Genomic DNA, 21315 nt, shown 5'->3' on the forward strand with positions numbered 1-21315 from the left:
GAGCAATCAGACGGGCTTTCATGTGTATTCCTCTAACGCTGTTTCTTCTCCAACAAAGTCTGTCAACCCTGAGATCTTCAGTTTTCCCCCTCAAACCCAAGATCCTCCTCTATCTTTTTGCTCCAACTCTCCTCTTTTCTGACTTGCTCCCCCTCCTTCACTCAGACTCACGACTCACCTGCAGGCTGTCTTTCTATATCCTTCTGTCCTTCTTTTTTAGATGTCTTTGTCAACCTTCTTTTCACCATCTTGCTTGAAGCTCTTAAAGTGTCCTTCGGTAGGCTATATTTTTAATTATAAAAATCTAGCCCACTGCTAGATAATTGAATTAAACGGTGTAAGGATGTCATCTGGCAGAACAATCATTTTGTGATATTTTCAAAGTTAACATGAGTTGCAGTGAACACACGTTTCTTATACACACACCTACATCATACCCTGTGCTCCACTCTCCCTGGGGTTATGATGAAGGGTTAAAGGTCAATCCTCTGAGGCGCCAAAGAGATCTCGCCGATAAAAACCACATTAGCCTTAACTCCTCTCCTCCTTCTCTGCCCTCCACGCACATACTTTCCTTCCCTCCTCCTCACCTGTCCTCTGCCCTTTCAATGACTTTTATCTCCCCTTTTCCATGACTTCTTCAACACTCTACCCTCTCGTCCATGTCTGGACTCTTTTCTCAAATTCTGCCCTCTGTCCTTTCCCCCAGTTCCTCTCCTTTTCCTTCCTCATTGGCGAAAATCACTTCATCAATGTCAGTCTGATAATTCATCAGCAGCTGTTGAACATACTTTGTCTTAATTAGCCACCACTGGTGTGCTTCATAAAAGTCCATTTAAAAAATTGTCATCAAAAATCCTGCAACACATTGTGGGTTGTGAGTTATTTTCACCAAGAAGATATTAAATAAGATACTTTAAACAAAAGGTGATGAATAATGGTTCAAACAGAATATATCATTTTTCAAGTAAAGTGAAATTGGATTTGAAATGATTGATTCCTACAATGAATTTATTCGACAGCTGATCAGATGAGAACGTGTTAGCCAGAGTGATAATGGAGAGCAAAATGGGTGCAGTATGAGATGGAATTGTTCTGAGCTCAGTGTTTGTTTGTTTTCCGTAGATAACTACTGGAACGCTGCCTCCTTCACCACCCCGTCCTCCTACCTGCACTTTGCCACCTTCCAGGGTGAGACCAGCGCTGACATCTCCTTCTATTTCAAGACCAGCGCCCCCTACGGAGTCTTTCTGGAGAACCTGGGCAACACTGACTTCATCCGCTTGGAGCTCAAATGTAAGAAGTATATGTGTGTGTCCTACATACTATATAAAACATGGACAACGTACCAGTGAAGTCACACATTAGGTTTCTGAAGAGATATTTTTAAGCCCATCGACTGTGGGCGCCATATTGAAAATGTAATGTCAAACGAACCCTGGATGAATCAAAAAGAGGCAAAGAGGTGATGTTGAGGTCGGGCTTTGGCCTCATGGCAAAAAGCTGCTTGACTGCCTGTAAATTAACTCAACCTGGTCCTAATAATACCAACTTGAACAGTATGTAACTGCTCTATTTTGACGTGTTTTCTGTTCAGACTGGATAGAACAAATCACAAGACAGAAGGCAGGGCATAACGTTGTAAACATTTGATTGGATCAAACACTTCAACAAACATTTTTAGTTGAAAATTAGTTAACACCGCTGAGTGCAGGATGAGTCATCAGCTTTACAGGAAGAGAACATACGGTTAATTAGATTTAAAAATGACTTAAATGACATCTATTATTGAAGCATTGGCTTCAACAATAGATGTGGCTGCTTAATTATGTGCATGGGCGTCATCGCTGTCTTTTTTTGTCTCTTTCATTCTCTTACGCCAAAGTGTGATTTAAATCCATCTGATAGTTCAGCCTTTCCGACACACACTCAATGATGCAAGCAGACACAAGGTATAACAGGCCGATACAGACACACGCCACAGCCAGTCAACTCATGTCCTGATTATGCCGCACTACTTTGTCTGATTGTGAGCGACATCAGTCATTTATTTAGGTGACTGGTGTGTGCCATAACATAAGTCCATAAGAAAGCTCTGTCTAACTAAATCACACATTTTCAGGGGTGACGAATCACAAGCTCTTTCACAACAACACAGATGAGAGGCTGGCACATGAATGGTTTTTCACTTGTCCCATCGCACTTTTACAAAAATAATCATGCCCCATCCCAAACTTAATAGAATGACTCCCATCCATTGGCCAGCGTGTTGGCGGTACTAACAATACTTTACCTGTGGTAATGAGCCAAAAGGATGTATTGCCTTCATCTAAAAACACCGAGACAAACATGAATAAATCAAACACAACTTAACACCTGCTGGCTAGCTACGTCCAACAAAACTGGTGATCTTACGCTGTTTTTCCACCCAGCCTGCTTTGCAAGAGAGGCACACTCTTGCAAACACACGTTTTTAAAAAAAATCAAAACATAAAAAAACAAAACACAGACACACTCATATTGCTCTCAGTGTGGAGATCCACATGGTCATTGTTAGACAGCGATTTGAGAGCTGTAACAGAGAGGAGAAATACATGTTCATATTAAAAGAATGGGACTGATTTTCACCACACTTATCACATTCTCCCAGACTTTTCAGAGAAGAATGATTGACATGCATTGTTGTAGGTTACGGTCATGTTGTTCCAGCACCTCAAAATTAACACCGTCCAGCAAGCTGCTTTGATTGTAAAAGTTACAATCTTGGGCTTCTGTTTAATCGCTGAGCTGCACTGTGAAATGTTGCTGGCACTGCACAGCTGTCAGCAGTCAGCATTGAGAGAAATTTCAACTATTGACAAAGAAAGGCTCTCCTGCCAGTGTGTGCCTTCCATTTTGTGTCAAACTGCCAACAAAACAACAGAGGACTTTTCAGTCAAAGTGCATTTTAAAACCCCCAACACTGACTGACAGAGTGTCTGTGTGTGCACAAAAAAGATTTCTAAGCCTTTTTTTTATGTTCTGTTCCATTCTTCGTTGAAAACAAACTGTTGCAGTCAAATACATATCTGTATGTGGCCACAATCACTCTAAAAAAAACCCCCAAAAAACAACAACAAGAACAACGTGCTGACACGATTCTGGCCAAGTGCAGTGAGAAGTTTGCCAAAGGTGATATTTATGAACTTGCACACCAAAACTCAAGCAAAGATACAGTAAGTACTGTATGTGGTCTGTCCAGACTGCACATTAGGCAAGAGGAGATAGGAAGTGTGTGTCTGCATATATTGTTATGTCTGTTCTTTTCCCAGGGCTTTTAAAATGCCCTCACATCGATTCATGATCATCTTGCCTTTGGTCCCACAGCACACATTTAAACGCGCAATCACAAAATGCCTCGCATCCACACAAACGCACATGAACACACACACACACATCACCTCCACAGTCTGACTGGTGCAAAAAACTGTATCTGCTGCAATCCAGGCAGGCCATGAAATGACCAGCATTAGGCTGGAATAGCATAGCCGTGCTGTTGCAGGAGCTCAAAGCACAAACAAGCACTTCAATATACACACAAAAGACCTTGTACACAAACACACATTACCGGGACCGCAGCAGTCTCAGGTGGACACTTTTCCTCTTTGAATCTAAATCGAAAGAAGGGAGGCATGAACACATTTGAGAGGCAGCATTGAAGAAGTATTCAGAAGCATGTGGACCGGCTGGTAATAGGATTGAGGACGGACAGAAAGGTCCTGAGATACGCAAACGCTCCAGCTCTGAGGAGCTCAGTAGAAAGTATCGCCCGTGTTTTGATTCCTTAATAGACTGAATTTTTAGTGACAATCTTGCCCATAGGTTATAAACATTTTCAGTCAGGGATCCTGAAAGAGAAATGTACTTTCCCTGGAGACCTTAGCTTTTAGAAATACGCACTGGCCTTTTAAGTGTAGAGACCAGACAGTCACAAAGTTTACTGCTGAAGTTTAGCAGAAGTCTATACAGCTATGGCTTTTCAAAGTTGTGCTTCCGACTTCTTAAAATGATATCGAGTTATATCCTAAAAAGTTGTAAACGGCCAAAACAGGGACTGTGCCAGAACAAATGTTTCTGCTGCTTTCAGCTACATGAAGGTAACCAGTGCTCAGTTGGATGACCAGTTAGGTCAATCAATTTCAGCTTTGTACCAGGATTTCTAAGATAGAAAACAAATACTGGAATTCAGTTTTAAAGTTAAAGTTATAGAGACTGCCAATCAATGACGATACACAGCGTCCGTTATCTGATTTACCACAAAACCAAAATTAACTTTTTTTGTGTTTATTTGCAAATAACAAATTGAGAAGAAACCACATTAGAATTCATCCAGATGCAGATTTGTAAAAAAAAAAACTAAAATAAAAAAAAAAAAACCTCAAGACATCTTTGGGCATATTCACCCAGCATGATGCAAATGTCTCTGGGATGTTGAATTGTCGAGACACCACACTAGTACCCTTATTTTCTCATTCAGGTCACAAACCATTGTCTTTGAATTGACGTATGTTGTCTCATTGAAAGGTAAATTTGCTTTTGATTAAGGTCTGAGCACATGCTTAAGACTATTCAAGAAAAAACAGTTTGCCGTGGATAATCTGAAGAATTCATTCCCCTCCTTAAAGAAGCAAGCCTGTTCCAGCAGTGTAAGGCTTGAGAAGTATAGAGCTAAAGGCTAACACAGCAAATGATACAGAGACTGAGAATTTGAATTAGAAAACAAAAAATTGACAAGGGACAACACACTGCCAGCTATTTAATATAGATAAACAAACTGAAATTAACTTCACATAAGTAAATAACAAAGGCTTTAACACTATAACACAACAAAAGCAGTGATCAGTCACACACACGATACACAACTCTTTCCACCATTTATCGTTGTTTGGTTGCACCGAGGCATAATTTAGAAGTTGGCTCTCAGCCTTCACACCCAAAGATGAATAGAATAACAAATGGTAAAGAACAACAATCTTTGCTTGATTTTTCTTTGGGCCAACATGCAAATATGTCTCGCACTCACAATATTTCATACGCACACACAGACACTAACAACATCTGTCACAGCGATGCAAATGGATGAGGCGAGCTCTGAGCTTCGAGCGCACTTTAGACTCCATTCCTGTCTGTGGACAGGGGATAAAAAGGAAAGTTGTAGGGCATCAATCTTGCCTTACAATGGCGCTAAAACAACACACAAATAAACTAATGCACACATTCACATGCTGCAATAGCTTTTATTCTATTTGCATATTCTCATATACACGTTTGTCTTTCTTTCAGGATTTAGAATAAGTGATGTGGCTCCTCCGTGTCCTGCTGACCTGCTCTTTGCACAAAGGCATCATTAATTCCATGCACTAAAGCCTGTCAGAGAGCGTTGTAGTTTGTGTTTCGTTGTGTCCCACTGCCGCACATTGTGGGTTGTTAAATGTTTAAGAACTTTTCTTTCACATGTATCTTGTTTAATACACTCAGCACTCAAAGACAGACTCTTGCTGAGATGATTTCTGGTGATGGAAGAAAGTAAACAGTGGCAGTGAAATGATGGAAGGGCAAAGGGACTGATGAGAGTGACAGGGAATTGGCAAGTGAAAGCAAGCAGGAAATAAAGAGACATTGAACAAACAGTAAAGGAAGTAAAGCTTGGGGAGAAGAGGGTAAATTCAAGTGAGGATAGAAAAAAGAACAATATAATAAGAGAACACAGAAAACAATATGATGGGAAACTAAAGGAATGAACAAACAAGAACAAACAGAGGAACAATATGAGCTGTAGGAACTAAGGTAAAAAAAAATATATATATATATATATATAAAAGCCGTACACAAAGGAGGGAAAATGCCGAGCAAACTGATTGAAACCAGAGAAACAAACTGTTTCCTCATAGATCATTACATAAAACAAGCCTGATGCACTCACAACATGTAGAGCTTTAAAGCTCTAAAGCGGCATCACAGCATAAGAAACATTAAGACAAGAGAGCCATTTGGCTTTCATTTTGACAAATGCAAATCTTGTCTTCAGCTGAAGTTATAGTCACTAATTATTGCTTTATTTTTTTCATAGTTCAAGAAAAAATGCTTTGAGATTTTGCTGTGAAAAGCATTTATTGAACATTTTACTTAAAGGACTATACGTACAGAATGTTGTCAGGAAAAAAACAAAAAAACAAACAACTAACATATGACTGATTAAAAGTTCATATTTAAAGTAGCAGTGTCCGCTACAATGGAGCGAGATATGTCACTGGGTTTAATGATTTGAGACCTTTTGAGGGTTGTTAACCTGACTGGGGAGAGGTTAAACGCCATCATACGGTGATCTCACCAGTGCAGTTGCAACAGCCTCTTTAATCTACAGGTAGTGACTGAAACACACACACACATACATTCACCCACGCACACACAAACTGCTGCTGTACAACTTTGTGTCATGCAAATGCAGCACTTCTTGGCATCTATCGACTGTTTGCTGGATTAGTCCTGTCCGGACCTGTGAGCATTTGTGTATTGCAAAGCTGAAATCTATAGAAGCCAAATGACCGGCCTTGAAACAAATGAGCCATTAGATGAGAAAATTGAAGGCATATAAACCTGCAGAGTGGACTCTATTCAAACAGGGAGTCAACTTTATTTTTTTTTTAATGTGATAAATTACCTCTCAGGATAGTTTATTTTTATTTATTTTTATTTTTTTTACTTTCTCTTTGCAGCGCCAAAAGTCATCTCCTTCTCCTTCGATGTTGGAAACGGACCCGTAGAGCTAACGCTCCACTCAGCCACGCCCCTCAATGACGACCAATGGCATCGTGTGATGGCTGAGCGAAATGTGAAAGAGGCGGTCCTTCAGCTGGATCAGACGTATCGGGTGTCTCAGCTCGCTCCTGCACAAGGACACACACGGCTGGAGCTGTTCAGCCAGCTCTACGTGGGTAAGACGGACAGACACACACACACACACACACACACACACACACACACACACACACACACACACACACACACACACACACAAAAACACACACGCACAATATTGAATCCACATCCACATTTTTCAGTGCAAATGGAAAATATGTCTGCTTTGTGTTGGACATATACTCACAGACAAACACCGTAGTTACAGGTTATTTGTGCCTAAATACATAATCATTGTAATCATAATGGGTTCAACAAAAAAGACTACATCTCTGCTGTCTGTGTTTCCATTGATGCGGCCCTCAGATTCACACATTAATTATGGCTATTTTGGATTGATTCAGAAAGTAGCCTTTGCTAAAACCGCCCAGTTATCTCCTACAGTCAGAGGCTTCATCCTAGCTTAGCCACAGCTGCTGCTAATTAATTGAATGTTAAGACACACACACACAGACAGCCATTTGAATCATTTTATGATGCACACACACCTCCTCAGAATCTCACCCATTTGAAGTGATCAGAGTTTTAATAAAGTTGAAGCTGAGCCTCTCGGCTGAATGTGAGGGCGTGTGACAAAAGCTAACTAGGTTCCTGTGTAGAGGTCATTTCTTTGATACTTTAATACATTGGCTCAGCTTTCATATTACTTTGGATTAAGAAAGTATTATTCTAAAGCAGGACATCAGCCCTTTGACTCTCTTTTTACCTCACACACATTCTGTATCAGCTATCAAGCACTTATCACACTTATTATACTGTACCAATGGTTTGTCCTTCAAAGCTTCTCTCCACAAAAAGTACTTTATTTATTTTGTGCTGAGCCATCAATACTCAATTTGCCAAACTCTGCTTCATAGTTTCAGGGATTGCTGATGTGGACCTTCAGTTCCTACTGTCTCAAGGAAACAGGAGATTTTTTCCAAATTCCAATCAGGCATCGGGATGTGATAGCCTTCCCCCGCCCTGATCCCCATTTATGATATCATTTCATTGATTTATGTTAGCAGTTTCGAACGCCACGAGTCAGCCCTACCTCATTATGCTCCAATTTGCCTCTGTGTACTTGTGCTTTCATTGAGTGGAATGGAAGATGGGCGAAAAAAGGTTGCGTCATTGTGTGACATGCAGCTAAGAATGAGCGGACATAACCTCTTCCAGATAGCGTCTTGGGCTGTCACCTCATTTGCTTCAGGTATTCTAGCATTACCTTCAAATGTAAACAGACGGGAAAGCTAAAGCCGGCAGAAAACACAGGAGATAGTGGAAGATAAAGAGGAGAACAGGGCTGAGAGCGAGCTCTCATATCTAACCTCTAATCCCGTATTAATCCTCAGTTTTGAGGAGATCTTTTCATGTCTGATGTACATATATCAAATAAGTGCTTGGTTCGACTTGTTTACAAACATCCTCTGTTTGACATTGATTTAAAACGTCGAGTTGGAAAATCAATTGTTTGCCGAACGTTGATGATGCTATAAATGATCTGTTTGTAGGCGTTCATATAAAGACTCAGCAGGGCAGTACAACAGGGAGCTTTATTTGGCTGCTCCTCGTTCTCATATCCGTCTCTGTATCATCTCCTTCTCCCTTTCTCGATCAATATGCTCCTCATCAAGCGTTTGATTGCTTTAATGTTTACTGCACAGTGGCTCATTTGCTCTAATGGCCCTGAGAGTAAACAGTATACCATCAGCCCGCCGTCATTTACCTCACGCTGTTCACTTGAAGCTCTACCAGTCATTTCATACGTGCTATCAATATTGTCACATTTTATTTATTAATGCCACCATCTGTTCTTTTGATTTCCCTCTTGATAAATGCTCACTTTCACTTTTGTGGATTGCTTTGCACGCTCTTCATCATTTCTCTCATTGCAGGATTGTGTTTGTCTTTCTTTTCTTCCTTTTAATGTGTTGCCTCTCTCTCTATGGATCTCCATCTTGCTTGTTGTTATTCATTGCATGTTTGGACACCTGTCACAGGGAAGCCGGCCTCGCTCACCTGCCAAGACAGTAGGTAACATTTCATCACTAGAGGTCAAAAAGCTGCAGCAACCACTTAAAGTATGAAAATGGACTTTATTAACTTCAATGGACCCAACTTGTCTCTGTGTGTGACCTTCATTGGGGTCAAGAAACTCATTGCAAACATCATTTAAATAAGTTAGGTCAGAAATTGGTTGTTGTTTTTGTTTTTAACCAATCATATACATCCACACGTGTCAGCTGATGAGACACCTACACAGATGGGCTGGTTTGTAATAAATAAAGTAGATCTTCATACTGAAAGTGTTGCTGAAGCTTTTTGATCTCTTCAATCCTTTTAAACTCCATGCACCGTGGTAGTTGGTGAAGTTGTGCCACAACAGCAAACTTTGCTCTTCTGAATACATCTTCCCAGTAGCACACAGCACGCATACTGTATACCAGTGTGTAAAGGAGACAATGGAGTTTGTCAATTGAATACATCTTTAAAATATGAAATGCAAAAGTCCTTCAGAAACCAACACAAGGGACACTTTAGGACCCGCATAGAATTGTAATGCCTTTGTTTTAAAATAATCCTGAAGGATCAGCAGTGGATTGCACATTACAGTTGTCAGTTGGGTGGGAAGATCACATTTCCTTGAATGTGCTAGTAGGTTAAAAAGTGTATCACGATTCAAACAAGGGAGAGGAGAAGGGGAAAAAAAGGCAGTTAAGGGAACAATCAAACCTAAAACACAAAATTGAGACACAAAAATAAAGGTACAAAATAAAAAAAAAATTAAAAATGAAATAAAAGAAAAGGGTAAAGATGACCCAAAAGTGGTTGTACATACCTAAACAAATGGACCCACAAACGCCGTAAAGGCCATAAAAAAACTCTTTAACACACACTTTGTGTTTCATAACAATGAATCCCATAACTCTCAGTAACCTCATACATTTCTTTTTTTTTTTAATCATTCCTGAGATCACTGCCTCTGAACTCACTTTATGCAGGATTAGCAAAAGCATCACAAGAATCCCATCATACATGTGCACAAGGGGGCAAGGAATTACTTAAAATAATAACTGTCAACCATCGGATATGACTGGGCTGGCAAAATGGGATTCATGTGATGATATCTTTCAACGGGTATTGCTGCAGGGCAATGAAGGCTTTTAAAATGGCATTCAGACTGTAGACCAATAAAAACCTCATCCTGGAGTAATAAACAGGGAGTGGGTAGACCCTGTTCCAGAGATCACGTTTGTGTTAACTATGAAACAGAGAAACAATATAGAGATAGAACATACCACCACATAAACCCACTTACACAGTGATAAAGGAAGTAAAGGAGCTCAGCAGTCCTGCAGCTTGTTTGTGTGAGGAGAGAATTTATCTCCACAGTAAGATCAGGCTTCAAAGACAGTCCATGTACATGCATACTGAACCCTATTCCCTTACCATGGCCCAGTATATGAGCATAACACATGTTTATTCATTAGACTCCAGGTTTACACACACACACTGAAGGTCAAACTGTAACCTCCCTTTAATTGAGCTGTTGCATGTTTTGTATTGTATGTGAGTACCTGCGTGTGCAGTATATATCTTAATGGGTATAAAAATGCACCTTTATTAGGCTATCATTAACAGAAGCCCACATTGCATCTTTAAATAAATGGCTGTCACCATGCCACACGTGTTGTGTTTTCCATAAAGGCCATAACACTTCAAGCAAACTCTTGTTGCTGTGTCAGGATCTTAAGTCTGCAGTAATACAAATGCAATAATGTATTGCTGTGGACATGTTGCCCAGATTTTGAAGGCTGATATTGATATAAAGCAAAAACTGTAAGAGTTAAACGTGTAACTGAACATATTTACCTGATCTTTACCTGACAATGAAGGTTCACATGATCTCATTTGTGCATGATATAAAATAACCTCCATCTAAACCAAACAATGGATGCATCTGTAAAAAGCCACTATTGTCCTCAGTCAGGATGACTCAGGCTCATTTCGCGCTCCTTTTGTGAGTCGTACAAAATGTATGCAATAGGGTGTGCTCGCGCGCGTGTGTGCGTGCACGTGCCTTTATACCTCTGTCTGCTAATGTCTCTGCAGGCCTCAGCACCTGCTCCATGTTTAATCAGACACTGATTTAGACCTGGGTAAACAGGTGGCCCAAACCTCCAGCCAATCAGAGGGACAAAATGGATTAATTAACAGGTGTGCTAAAAGTTTGGGGAGGGGAATTGGATAAAGTGCCCAAAAGCCCACCTGCATCCTAATGCACATAAAGTAAACTGGCTTGAAAATATCTGTTTTATGTACTTTTGCTAAAGTGATCTTAACAAGTCTGTGCTGTGTCGAGAAGCTTCTTTAGCTGATGTGTTTCTACCTAACATGTTTTCTTAAATGCATACTTTCCTGTAATTAAAATGATACATTTGAGAGGTGTTGATAACTAAACTATCCCTTGGCTCTCGTTAATGACGGTGTGTATGAGTGTGTGTTCATACTTGTGTGTTTATCCATACATTATAAGCGTCCTCTGTGAGTTTGCCTGTTTGAATCCATACCTGTGGGTGCATGTTTATGTGTGTGTTTATTGCTATAGTCATTTAGGCTGACATTAATCTATTTAACTCCCCTCCTCTGTCCAACTTAATGGGTAGTTAGACAGTAATGCTGCAAGGCCAGAATGATGATGGTAGCAGTTTAGGGGAATGGCTATCGACACCCCAAGGCTAAGTGTTGATGCCTTTACTGACTCATTCAAGTCAGGTGTGCTTCGTGTGTGTGTCTATGTTTTAGTTGACATGACTCTGTTTGTGTGTGCTTGTGAGATGTTCATTAAGACACAGTGTTCATTAGAAGGTTTTAATTAGTGAAGAAATCAAAGGAGTTGAAGATTGTTTCAAGAGCGGCGTCACAGTCGGAACAATTAACGTGACATCAGCGGCTTCCTCCAGGCGTAGGGATATAAACGTCTGTAAAAGAGATTAAAACAGCCTCTTTTATTCAAAATGATTTCAGTGACCCTGACTTCTGCTCGTCCTCACTTTTTGTCTTCTTGGAATTTATTTCCTATCCCCTGATACTTTGTATTTCCTTGATGCCCGCTCACCTTTTCCTGTTTCTCCCTCTCTCTCTCCTCCTCAGGTGCTGCAGGGGGGCAGAGGGGCTTCCTGGGATGTATCCGAGCCCTTCGAATGAACGGCATCACGCTGGACCTGGAAGAGAGGGCGGAGGTCACGCCTGGGGTCAAGCCTGGCTGCCAAGGCCACTGCACAAGTTTTGGGATGTACTGCCAGAACGGAGGGAAGTGTGTGGAGAAATACAACGGATACCTGTGTGACTGCACTGACACCGCGTACGATGGGCCATTCTGCACTAAAGGTGAGAGGAACTGTTAGATAAGACAATCTAAGTTGAAGGCTAATGCTACTAAAAGTTTTATCTTTAAATATTTAATTCCAAGTTAAGTCAAGCTTCAAATGTTCTTTTTTTTGTCATTTCCATTTTTTCATCTCTTTTTTTTTAAAATTCTGTAAGGTGTCTAACTTATTCCCTTTATGCAAACAAATTATCTTTATTAGATGTCTCTTCAGTTTATAGAGCCAGAGTCAAATAGGACCAGAATTACTGCTGGAGTAGCTACGTTTCAATGAGCCTCACTGTGTGAGAACCTGCTGTGTTTTTCAGTTCCGAGCTGCTGGTGTTCAAAGTGTTTGGGCTTACGATGAAAGGTAATGATTCAGAGTGATATTGTATTTACCTATCGATTCTCCTCAACGTGAGCGTGCTCGCGCTGAATGCTAAAACTGTGCAGATGTGGAGCTCGGAGAACATTAAACCGATGAACAAACAGATTGCCGGGCAGTGTGCAGCTCTACGTTCTTGAAGTTCAGAGATGAGCCATGTCCCACTTCAACTCTGGTCCAGCTCTGTTGCATGTTGTTTAAGCGTCGTATTTGTTTCTCATGGATTCATTAGATATAATATTTAAGTTGTGCTTCCACAGCCAGGAGCTTTCTGCCAGCCTTCAGTCAGAGAGTTGATCTCCATCAAGTGAATTATGTTGTTTCCTTTAAGCTGCAGATTGTTTTGCCCCTGTGCTCAGAGCAGTGGTGGAGGGACGACTAGATGTCAAAAAAGGCGTGGTAACATGTTTGTGTAAGACATGAGAGGGCCTCCTCCAAAACTGTTCATAACCAATCTGGCATTTCAGCATCTTGGGAATAAAGCATGTAGTTTTTTTGATTGTCAGAAAAAAAGGTAAACAAAGGAGAGCACATCCTTGTGTCTCTTTATTTATATGCAGGACATCAGACCTCTTACTTTCGACTTGTTTCTTCTTCCAGTACTCATCGTCCTTCTTTCCTCTCTTCATGTACTTAGTTCTCTTTTTCTCTCTCCTGTAGCTTAGAGCCTTTTCCTTTTTTTCCCTTCTCCTTGAACTACTCTTCTGCTCTCTGCTTTTCTCCTGTTCATTTCTGCTTTTTGCATTAAACCTATGTATTCGTTTTTACTATATTTCCTTCAGTTTTACTTGAAATCAGTCATTTATTCTACTTTCTTTGTGAAAGTATCTTTTTCTTTTGTTAGTCTCTCCTCCACTTCATCTTTGCATTTCTTTCTGATTTGTATTCCTCTTTCTCTCTCGAGCTCTTTCCCCCCATTTGTTCTACATCTCCTCTTCTTCTTTGTTGTTTCTTCCTCTATCCTGTCTTGTGATTCATCCTCTCCCAGTTGCCCCTCTCCTGTTTTTTTTTTTTTTTTAAATGTTCTCATTCTCTTATTTAATCCCACCTCTGTCCCCATCCTCCCACGGACTGAAAAATGCATGAATCCAGCCATAAATGCACAGTGCATTTCCAGTGTTTCCATATTTACACTTTGCTCAGGGGATTCTGCGGTATCATTGTTTTACACTCATATTTTTGTGTTTTTCTGCCCTTGTAGGTCAACAAAAGGGATGTTCCTTTGTACACACAAACACAAAAATACAATTTTTTTTTAATCCTGTAGAGCTATTCTTGAAGGATTCTCCTTTCTAACACTTCTTCATGCCCTGACATAAAGCATGCACACACACACACACACACACACACACACACACACACACACACACACACACACACACACACACACAGACAGACACAATTGTGTGTATAGCCTCCAAGGCTTTGGGCAAACAGTCTTCTTCTCTTGTCAGCAGGTTAGAGTTGACTGAGGCCACTGGATTTGACCTGTTCTATAGCTCAGTTAATTTTAGATGCATCATTTCAGTAGAAATAGGGCAGTGGGGGATCTTACGTATGATGGATCTTTCTAATTTTGTAACCCTGAGATCAATGGAGTATCTTTCCATCTATCTAGCTATCTGTTCTCTGTCTGTCCAGTTTTTTACTTTTTTTATTTCTGATTCTGTCTTTCCCACACAGACGTTGGGGGTTTCTTTGAGGCAGGCACTCTGGTCAAGTACAACTTCATGCCTGAAGCAGTTGTAGGAGCCAGCAGAGACTCAAAGATCCTGACGCACCAGCTCACGCCACAGGAAGTGAATCTCACAAAGGAGGAAGTGGCCTTCAGTTTCAGCACATCCAGTGCTCCAGCTATTCTGATGTATGTCAGCTCCAAGACACAGGACTACCTGGCTGTGGTTTTAAGGCACAATGGTGAGATTCTGACACAATGCTTGGTTGCTCACAGCTGCCTAAAGTTTGGCACATCAGTGCTGGAAAGTATTTTTCAGAACACTTGAGAAAGTTCTGTAATCTCCCCCGAAATCCATTCAAGTATACAGAAGTATAAAGAAGTATTTTAATAGTTTAGTGTAGACTAATATTTTAGCAATCAACACCCGATTAAAATGAAAAAGTTCCAATGGGTTCAACGCCACACTCTCTGCCCATCCAACACATGAGAGCCATGATATCTTCCAGCATTTCAAAAACAAAACTTTGTTTGTTTTACAGTGACTGTATATTTATCCAAATGCTTGTAGCTGAAAAAGAAATATCACTATAACAAGCATTACTTTGAGTTTCAACAAGAACGTCTTCACAAACTCCTGTATTTTGAATTGATTCTGCTTCTCTTCAAAGTTCTTTTCAATTATCCACTCAATGTTTGAGAATAACCAGTGTTGTCATTGCTGTACAGAGATTGAGAGCTAAAATGTGAGGTTGTTTGTTTCTAGGTTCACTACAGGTGCGGTACAACCTGGGGGGTCTGAGGGAGCCGTTGTCCATAGACGTGGATCAGCGTAACCTGGCCAACGGACAGCCTCATAGCATCAACATGTCCCGTGTTGACAGAAGCATCACCATCCAGGTACAGAACACACACACACACACACACACACACACGTCTTCTACCACTGCTAATCTACTATCAGTTGACAGTCTAAGTGTAGCAGCAGCAGAGAGAATGCATCGATCCAGGTGTGTTTATGTGAGCGCAATCTGCCGCGTGATTGTTGCTCTCACATGTTGTCGGCAGTCTGTGTAAGTATTTAAGGGCAAGCATTGTTGTATACTGTACAAGACAGCAAGGGAAACGGTGCACGTTTGCACTCGTGTATGACATTGTGTTGGTACATAAATGTGACTGTGTCATTGTTTGGGTTTGTGTGCGTGTTCCCTTGAGTTGTGTTTAGCTTAACAGCATAGCGCGGATCAATACAGCCAAGCCTCAGTCTGCTGTCAAGGATGGAAGGAGGATTCGGCTTCACTGTGATGGGCTTTTTTTCCGGGATAACATAGCTGCAGGCTGTAACTTAAGGAAAAAAAAAATGTGTGGATTGTAGTTTTCAAAGATAAAGATTAGATTTTATGAAGTTAAATGTTCAGTCAATATTCAAACCCTCCAAACCAGTTTCTTTATGGATGTCCTCGTGTGTCAGTTCTCATGTTGTAACACAATTGCTGCACACTTTAGATTTGTAAGTTTCATGCATCACAAACTGTTTCTTGGATATTATTGTTTAGTAGTGTGCATATTTGTGTGCATCTGTGAATCTGAGTGCAGACTGTTGAAGGGAGCTTGCAATAAAAAAGTCCGTAAGAAGTCAGGGTGAACATATCATGCCTTTTGCAATCACTCAGTCATCCCATGTGGGTGATGACTGGACATGATTCTTCATAAAGTGTGTGTATGGAAGGGGATATGTTGTTTCAGCAACAGCAGGGGGCTGATTTGAGTCATTAATGATGAAGAATGAATGTGCAGAGTTCAATGCAAAAGCTAAGATGTTTAATTCTATTAACTGTTTACTTTATTACTATGTGTTAAAATGTACACTTACTTCATAGTTTGCTCTTAAATTGAAAAGAAAAAAGAAAAACCGGAACACATTTTAGCCTTAAGCACCATTGTACAAGTTCCATATTTGAAATTGAACCAACTCCTTGTTATAAAGGCATTTAAAGGCAAGGTAGGTCATTTTCTCCAGACAGATTTTGGTTGAAACTTTCTTTCGGTCCTGACAGAAGTGAAAACAAATCTGTCATCTGTTGCAGCTGTAAGTCTGTAAAAACTTTGACCTATGTCTGCACTCAGTACGAGTTTTATGAACCAATCATACCTCCCTGTCTCCCTGCTGGTTCTCTACCCCCGTGCATGCGCGAGCCCACACTCAAAGCATGAGCTGAGGTCGGCTTCTGGACTGGTAGATCCGATCGACGTATTGGGCATCCCTCCCCTAATGCATGTAAGAGAGAGGCGTGGCTTTTGAGGGAGCACAGAGGGGAGGGGGTGGGTGAAAATGGAGAACGAAGAGAATGCTACTTAAATATTACCTACCTAGCCTTTAAGATCATCATCGACCTTATTATATTTGATTTGAAGTCCTACAATACATGAGTGAGAGACAGTATAGATTGGACTGATAACCTCTCTGCTTCCAGGGTTGTGATTTTAAGACAGTCATAATAATAATAATATTAGTGTTTAAAAACTCTACAAAGAAAAGTCACCATACCAAAGATCAGAGGAAAGGTACAAAACAAAATAAACCAAATAAAAGAGTCGGGGCTGAAAGAAACATGTAATATTAAATAAGTCCAGATACTATGATAATAAAGATTACTGAGATGATCTGGTTTATCTTACAACTTCACCATCCCGAGGCTCAGATTTACATTTATGCACAGCACACAGAGCTGTGTTTTGGTCTTTTCGCAGTCTGTGAGGTCTCGTCAGGTGAGCTCGCTATCAAAGAAGAAACGCTGACAAATTTCAAAATAAGTCCTCATGTCTCCGTCTCTGGCTCTCAAACTGTCAAACCCCCGCCAGCATGTGAAGATAAAAGAGAGGCACCCCTTCAGGCAACAAGGTGTCTCATCTGTAATTGAACTCAAAGGAAACAATGAAAAAGAACATCCAAGATGGCAACCGCCTTAAACTATTATTACAGAGGGAGACTTAGTATATCCAGGTTTAAATTTAAAAAAAAGAAAAGAAAAAAAAGAAAATGGACTTCAGTTCTTTTTCTTCTTTTTTTTGGTGCATTAGCTTTGGCAAGTAATTTGTTTTGGATTTGCATGCTATTGTTTTTTAGGTCTTTGCCTTTCTGGGAAAAAAAAAAAAAAAAAAAAAAAGAAGTCCTATTTTGAAGGTGATTGTGTCTTCATTTCATCATATGGTGACCGTGCTCTTGCGGTTTCAAGTTCAATTGTATCCTGTTCAGGTGCCTGTAATTAACTGCCATGTAAGATGCAGACTGTGTGCTGAAAAGTACACGTGAGTTGCTCCTCAGCTTTTTTTATTTTGCAATATCATGCAAAATACCTTTTCTTTGCAATATCATGACGGGAACACCAGTTGAAATAAAAACATTTTTCTTTTGTTTTTTATTGATTGATTCTAGTGGAAGCAGCCAAATGTTTGGCAGCCCTTTAAGTCCAAGACAACTTTTCACAAGGGAACAATGAAGTGTATCTTTTTCTATTCCAGTAAAACAACCATTGATTAACTTCACTTATATTTAATGTGTAATAGGACCATTTACTGTGGCTGAGATTTCATAAAGGACATCGAGCTGCCACATACGGAGAGAGCTTTTTTTTATTTTTATTTTTTTGTGAATTATTGTGAATATAAACCGAACATTGGCTAAATTAGATTTCCTTTGGGCACATATTTAGGAAATAGATTCCAGCCATTGTTAATTCTGTCTCTTGTGTCCACCCACTGATTACTCTGCTAATGTGAGCTTTGTGTAAACGAAGAGGTCCGATGGAGTTTAGAGAAGAAAATTGTGTTGTCTAAATAGCTCTATTTGAAAATAACCGTGGTTGTAATTGACAAAGTTTCACCAATGAGGTTTCTTCCTCAGCTGTCTGTGGACATATTTCTGGGCTTTACAGACAAAGACCTCGGCCCCCGCCTGTGCAGCCAGTTTGCTTCAACAGATAAAAGTAACTAAGCTGAGCAAAATGTAATTGTGCCCCATTATCCCAACAAAAGCTACAAAATACTCTTCTGAGACCAGCCTTCTGGTAAAAAAACAAAAACTAATTAGAATACATGCTTTGTTTGTGAGAAAAGGCTAGCAATTAATCTAAATTGTGGTTGGGGGTCACAAAGTTGTACTGCAGGATTATTATGATTCAAATCTACAATCACTATAACTCTCTGGGCTTGGTTTATATTTTGCTGACAGTTGCATGCCCAGGAACAGTCCTCTTGTGAACACAGAGAAAAACAAAAGATACATGTATTTTATTACTGAAGCAAAGAAAAAACATGGGGGGTTAAATGTATCAGTCAATGGCAGCGAGTGCAGCCATGAAGCTAATTAGATTGACACTTCAATGAAACAGCAATAACAAGTTCATTACATTAAGGATATTAAAGTTGCGTAGTCCCTCCCTCCATCAGCACTCGCACTTCTCCACAGACATCTTCTCTGTACACGTGCTCTGCTTTTAGTTCTTTAAACCCAGTGCAGGCTTTAGATATGGCTTATTGTTAATTGATGTGTGATCATGTATATCTGTAGTCCATGTTTATGGCGTCATCAAAGAAGATTTCTTTTCACTTTGCACTAAGGTTTACCAAGCAACAAGTGAAAATTAAGATCAAGTGCTTTTAATTATTCCCGTGGAATGACTTGTATTTGTTGAACCCTCAGAAAGAAAAGTCCTTATCACTGTTTTGATGAGGGTACAGCATGCATTTGCTCCTTTTGAATAAAAAATGAAATGGAACAAATCATATCAAAGTGTAAGGATGATAGCAAAAAAAAAACCATTCTTAACATTTATGTAAAATGTTCAATGTGTTACATCAATCACTTTGCATGCAAAATACTTTTTTTAAGTATCAAAAAGCATGAAGTATCATTTTCTTGTAAAATGATGACTTTGCTGAGCAGCATGTCGTGAATATAGCAATGTATGGAATGTCAGGCAAGGAGTAAGACACAGACTATTTATTAACTAAAAGGTTTCAATCCTAGCTTCTGAACAAGATTGTGCTGTGTATGATTTTCTGATCGTATTATTTCACTTTTTTTCTTCCGTATGCTTTTCTGCGCCTTTCAACACCTTTCTTCCTACCTTTCCTGCTCCTTATATTCCTCTTTATTCATTGTCTTTTTTATGCATGCCTTACTACAACTTGACTCTTTCATACTCTAGCTATCTATTTTGTTCAAGTTTACTTCTCTTGAATTTAAATTCTTTATTTCTTTTAAATACATTCACGCTCCGCTACCTTCATTACACCGATCGGTATTTGCTCTTTACAACATGTTGGTTAAGAATGCCTCGAGGTTGTTCAGCAGTATTCTAAATCATATACGGTAAATAGTGTTCAAGCTGTTTACTATGTATTTTTTTAATGAACAATTTGATGTTTCACTGTCATTTAAAACCACAAGAGGGGAGCCCTTGTTAACTCTGTTTCACTGGCAGTAATGAGGCGTCATCGCTTCTTTATTTTGCGTGATCTGTTAAATGTGCTGATGCAGGTCTGTCGCTGTCAGTTTTACAGACAATAAATTAAGGTGCTCCTATATCTTCTTTCGTTGTCTCTCGCTCACAGTTGGATCATTACCCTCCCGTTAGCTACACCCTCCCAGATGCCTCAGACACACAGTTCAACCTGGTCAAGACTCTGTTCCTGGGCAAAGTGTTTGGTAAGTATGATAATCTTTATTCTTTCTTTTTCTATCTATTTCTTAATTTTACCACTTAAGCTTTATCCCATTAAGAATCAATTCTTGTTTGGGGAGCTTTTTGGAGTGTCAATCAACTTAATTTTGAAAATGTCTTGGTATTAGTCTGAGAAAGAGATTTTCATGAAAATTAAACGTCTCTAAGGTTATTAAAGACCATAAGACCTGAAAATCCCGATTTCACAACATTGCTTCAACCTAACACAGTTGTCTTTCACGAGGCAGATGGTGTGGTTAGTCTCGCCTATTTAGCATTGTTGTTCACAACAACAACAGTGTGTATATATAAACCCCTTATATAAAAACAAGCTTCCTGAATGGAAATCAAACAGATCAACATGATAGGATCTATTTTTTGAAAATCCATTTTTCAAAGAGCAACCCATCCAGGTACTTTGCCCAAACGATACCGACCCTGCCCCTTTCTGAGTGAACAGGTTCTTCTTTACATCAAGACAATAGTTTTTGCCCATTTAGCATTATTTAAACAAATACTACAGCGTTTCAAGCCACATTTTTTGCTCGATTCTATCAGACAATCAGCGTTGTTTCATAGAAAGAAAAACACTAGTTTGTCCAGTAGGACTCTGAAGGACTACATAGTGATATAACCAGCACAAAGTGGCAAACTTGAAAAATTATGCCAATTCTAAATTCTAAACAAAAACCACAGTTCCTTGAGCCACTTGAGGCCGACATTAAAAACCCTTTAAGTTGTATTCCACCCATATTAATATGCCCATTTTTTTGGCAGATATAAATGTGTTTAGTCTAAATAGCTTGTCATGAGTTGTACACACTGTACAAGTTCTTATATAACACATACATTTTTTTAGTATAATTACTAGCATGCTTTTGAAAGTAGCATTCTTTCAGTGCTCTGTCTGCACCCACCCCCTCCTCGCTGTTTTCCTTTTTAAAGGTCAGAGTCAGAGAGTCACGATGGAATGAGGTTTTTAGCTCTGACTTTACAGCTGGCGGGTTCTGTATTAGCCTCCTGTTGAGAAACAGATGGCGGAATCCAGTGAAGGATTATACATGGAGCAAAAGCCTCAAACCATCACACATCAACCCAAGCACTGGGGAGGGTTGTCCTTTCTCTTCCCTGACAGAGACTTTAGACGACTTAGTTGTGTCCTTTCCCCATTTGGTTAATCTCTTTAAAATTTTGCAGGAGTGGGTGTGTGGCTGAGAAG

The 21315-nt window shown here is 39.8% G+C and overlaps 1 protein-coding gene across 1 annotated transcript in view; it reads left to right on the forward strand.

Moving 5' to 3' along the window:
- LOC306835014 (contactin-associated protein-like 2) overlaps positions 1 to 21315 on the forward strand; it is a 229126-nt gene that overhangs the window by 199682 nt on the left and 8129 nt on the right. The window contains exons 18-23 of the mRNA XM_079361385.1: positions 1126 to 1296; positions 6756 to 6974; positions 12094 to 12330; positions 14379 to 14612; positions 15137 to 15270; positions 19987 to 20080. Coding sequence (XP_079217511.1) covers positions 1126 to 1296; positions 6756 to 6974; positions 12094 to 12330; positions 14379 to 14612; positions 15137 to 15270; positions 19987 to 20080 — 1089 coding nt within the window. The remainder of the gene's footprint in view (positions 1 to 1125; positions 1297 to 6755; positions 6975 to 12093; positions 12331 to 14378; positions 14613 to 15136; positions 15271 to 19986; positions 20081 to 21315) is intronic.

The sequence above is a fragment of the Symphodus melops genome (genome assembly GCF_947650265.1).
Source record: "Symphodus melops genome assembly, chromosome: 14".
In the NCBI taxonomy this organism is placed as follows: Eukaryota; Metazoa; Chordata; class Actinopteri; order Labriformes; family Labridae; genus Symphodus; species Symphodus melops.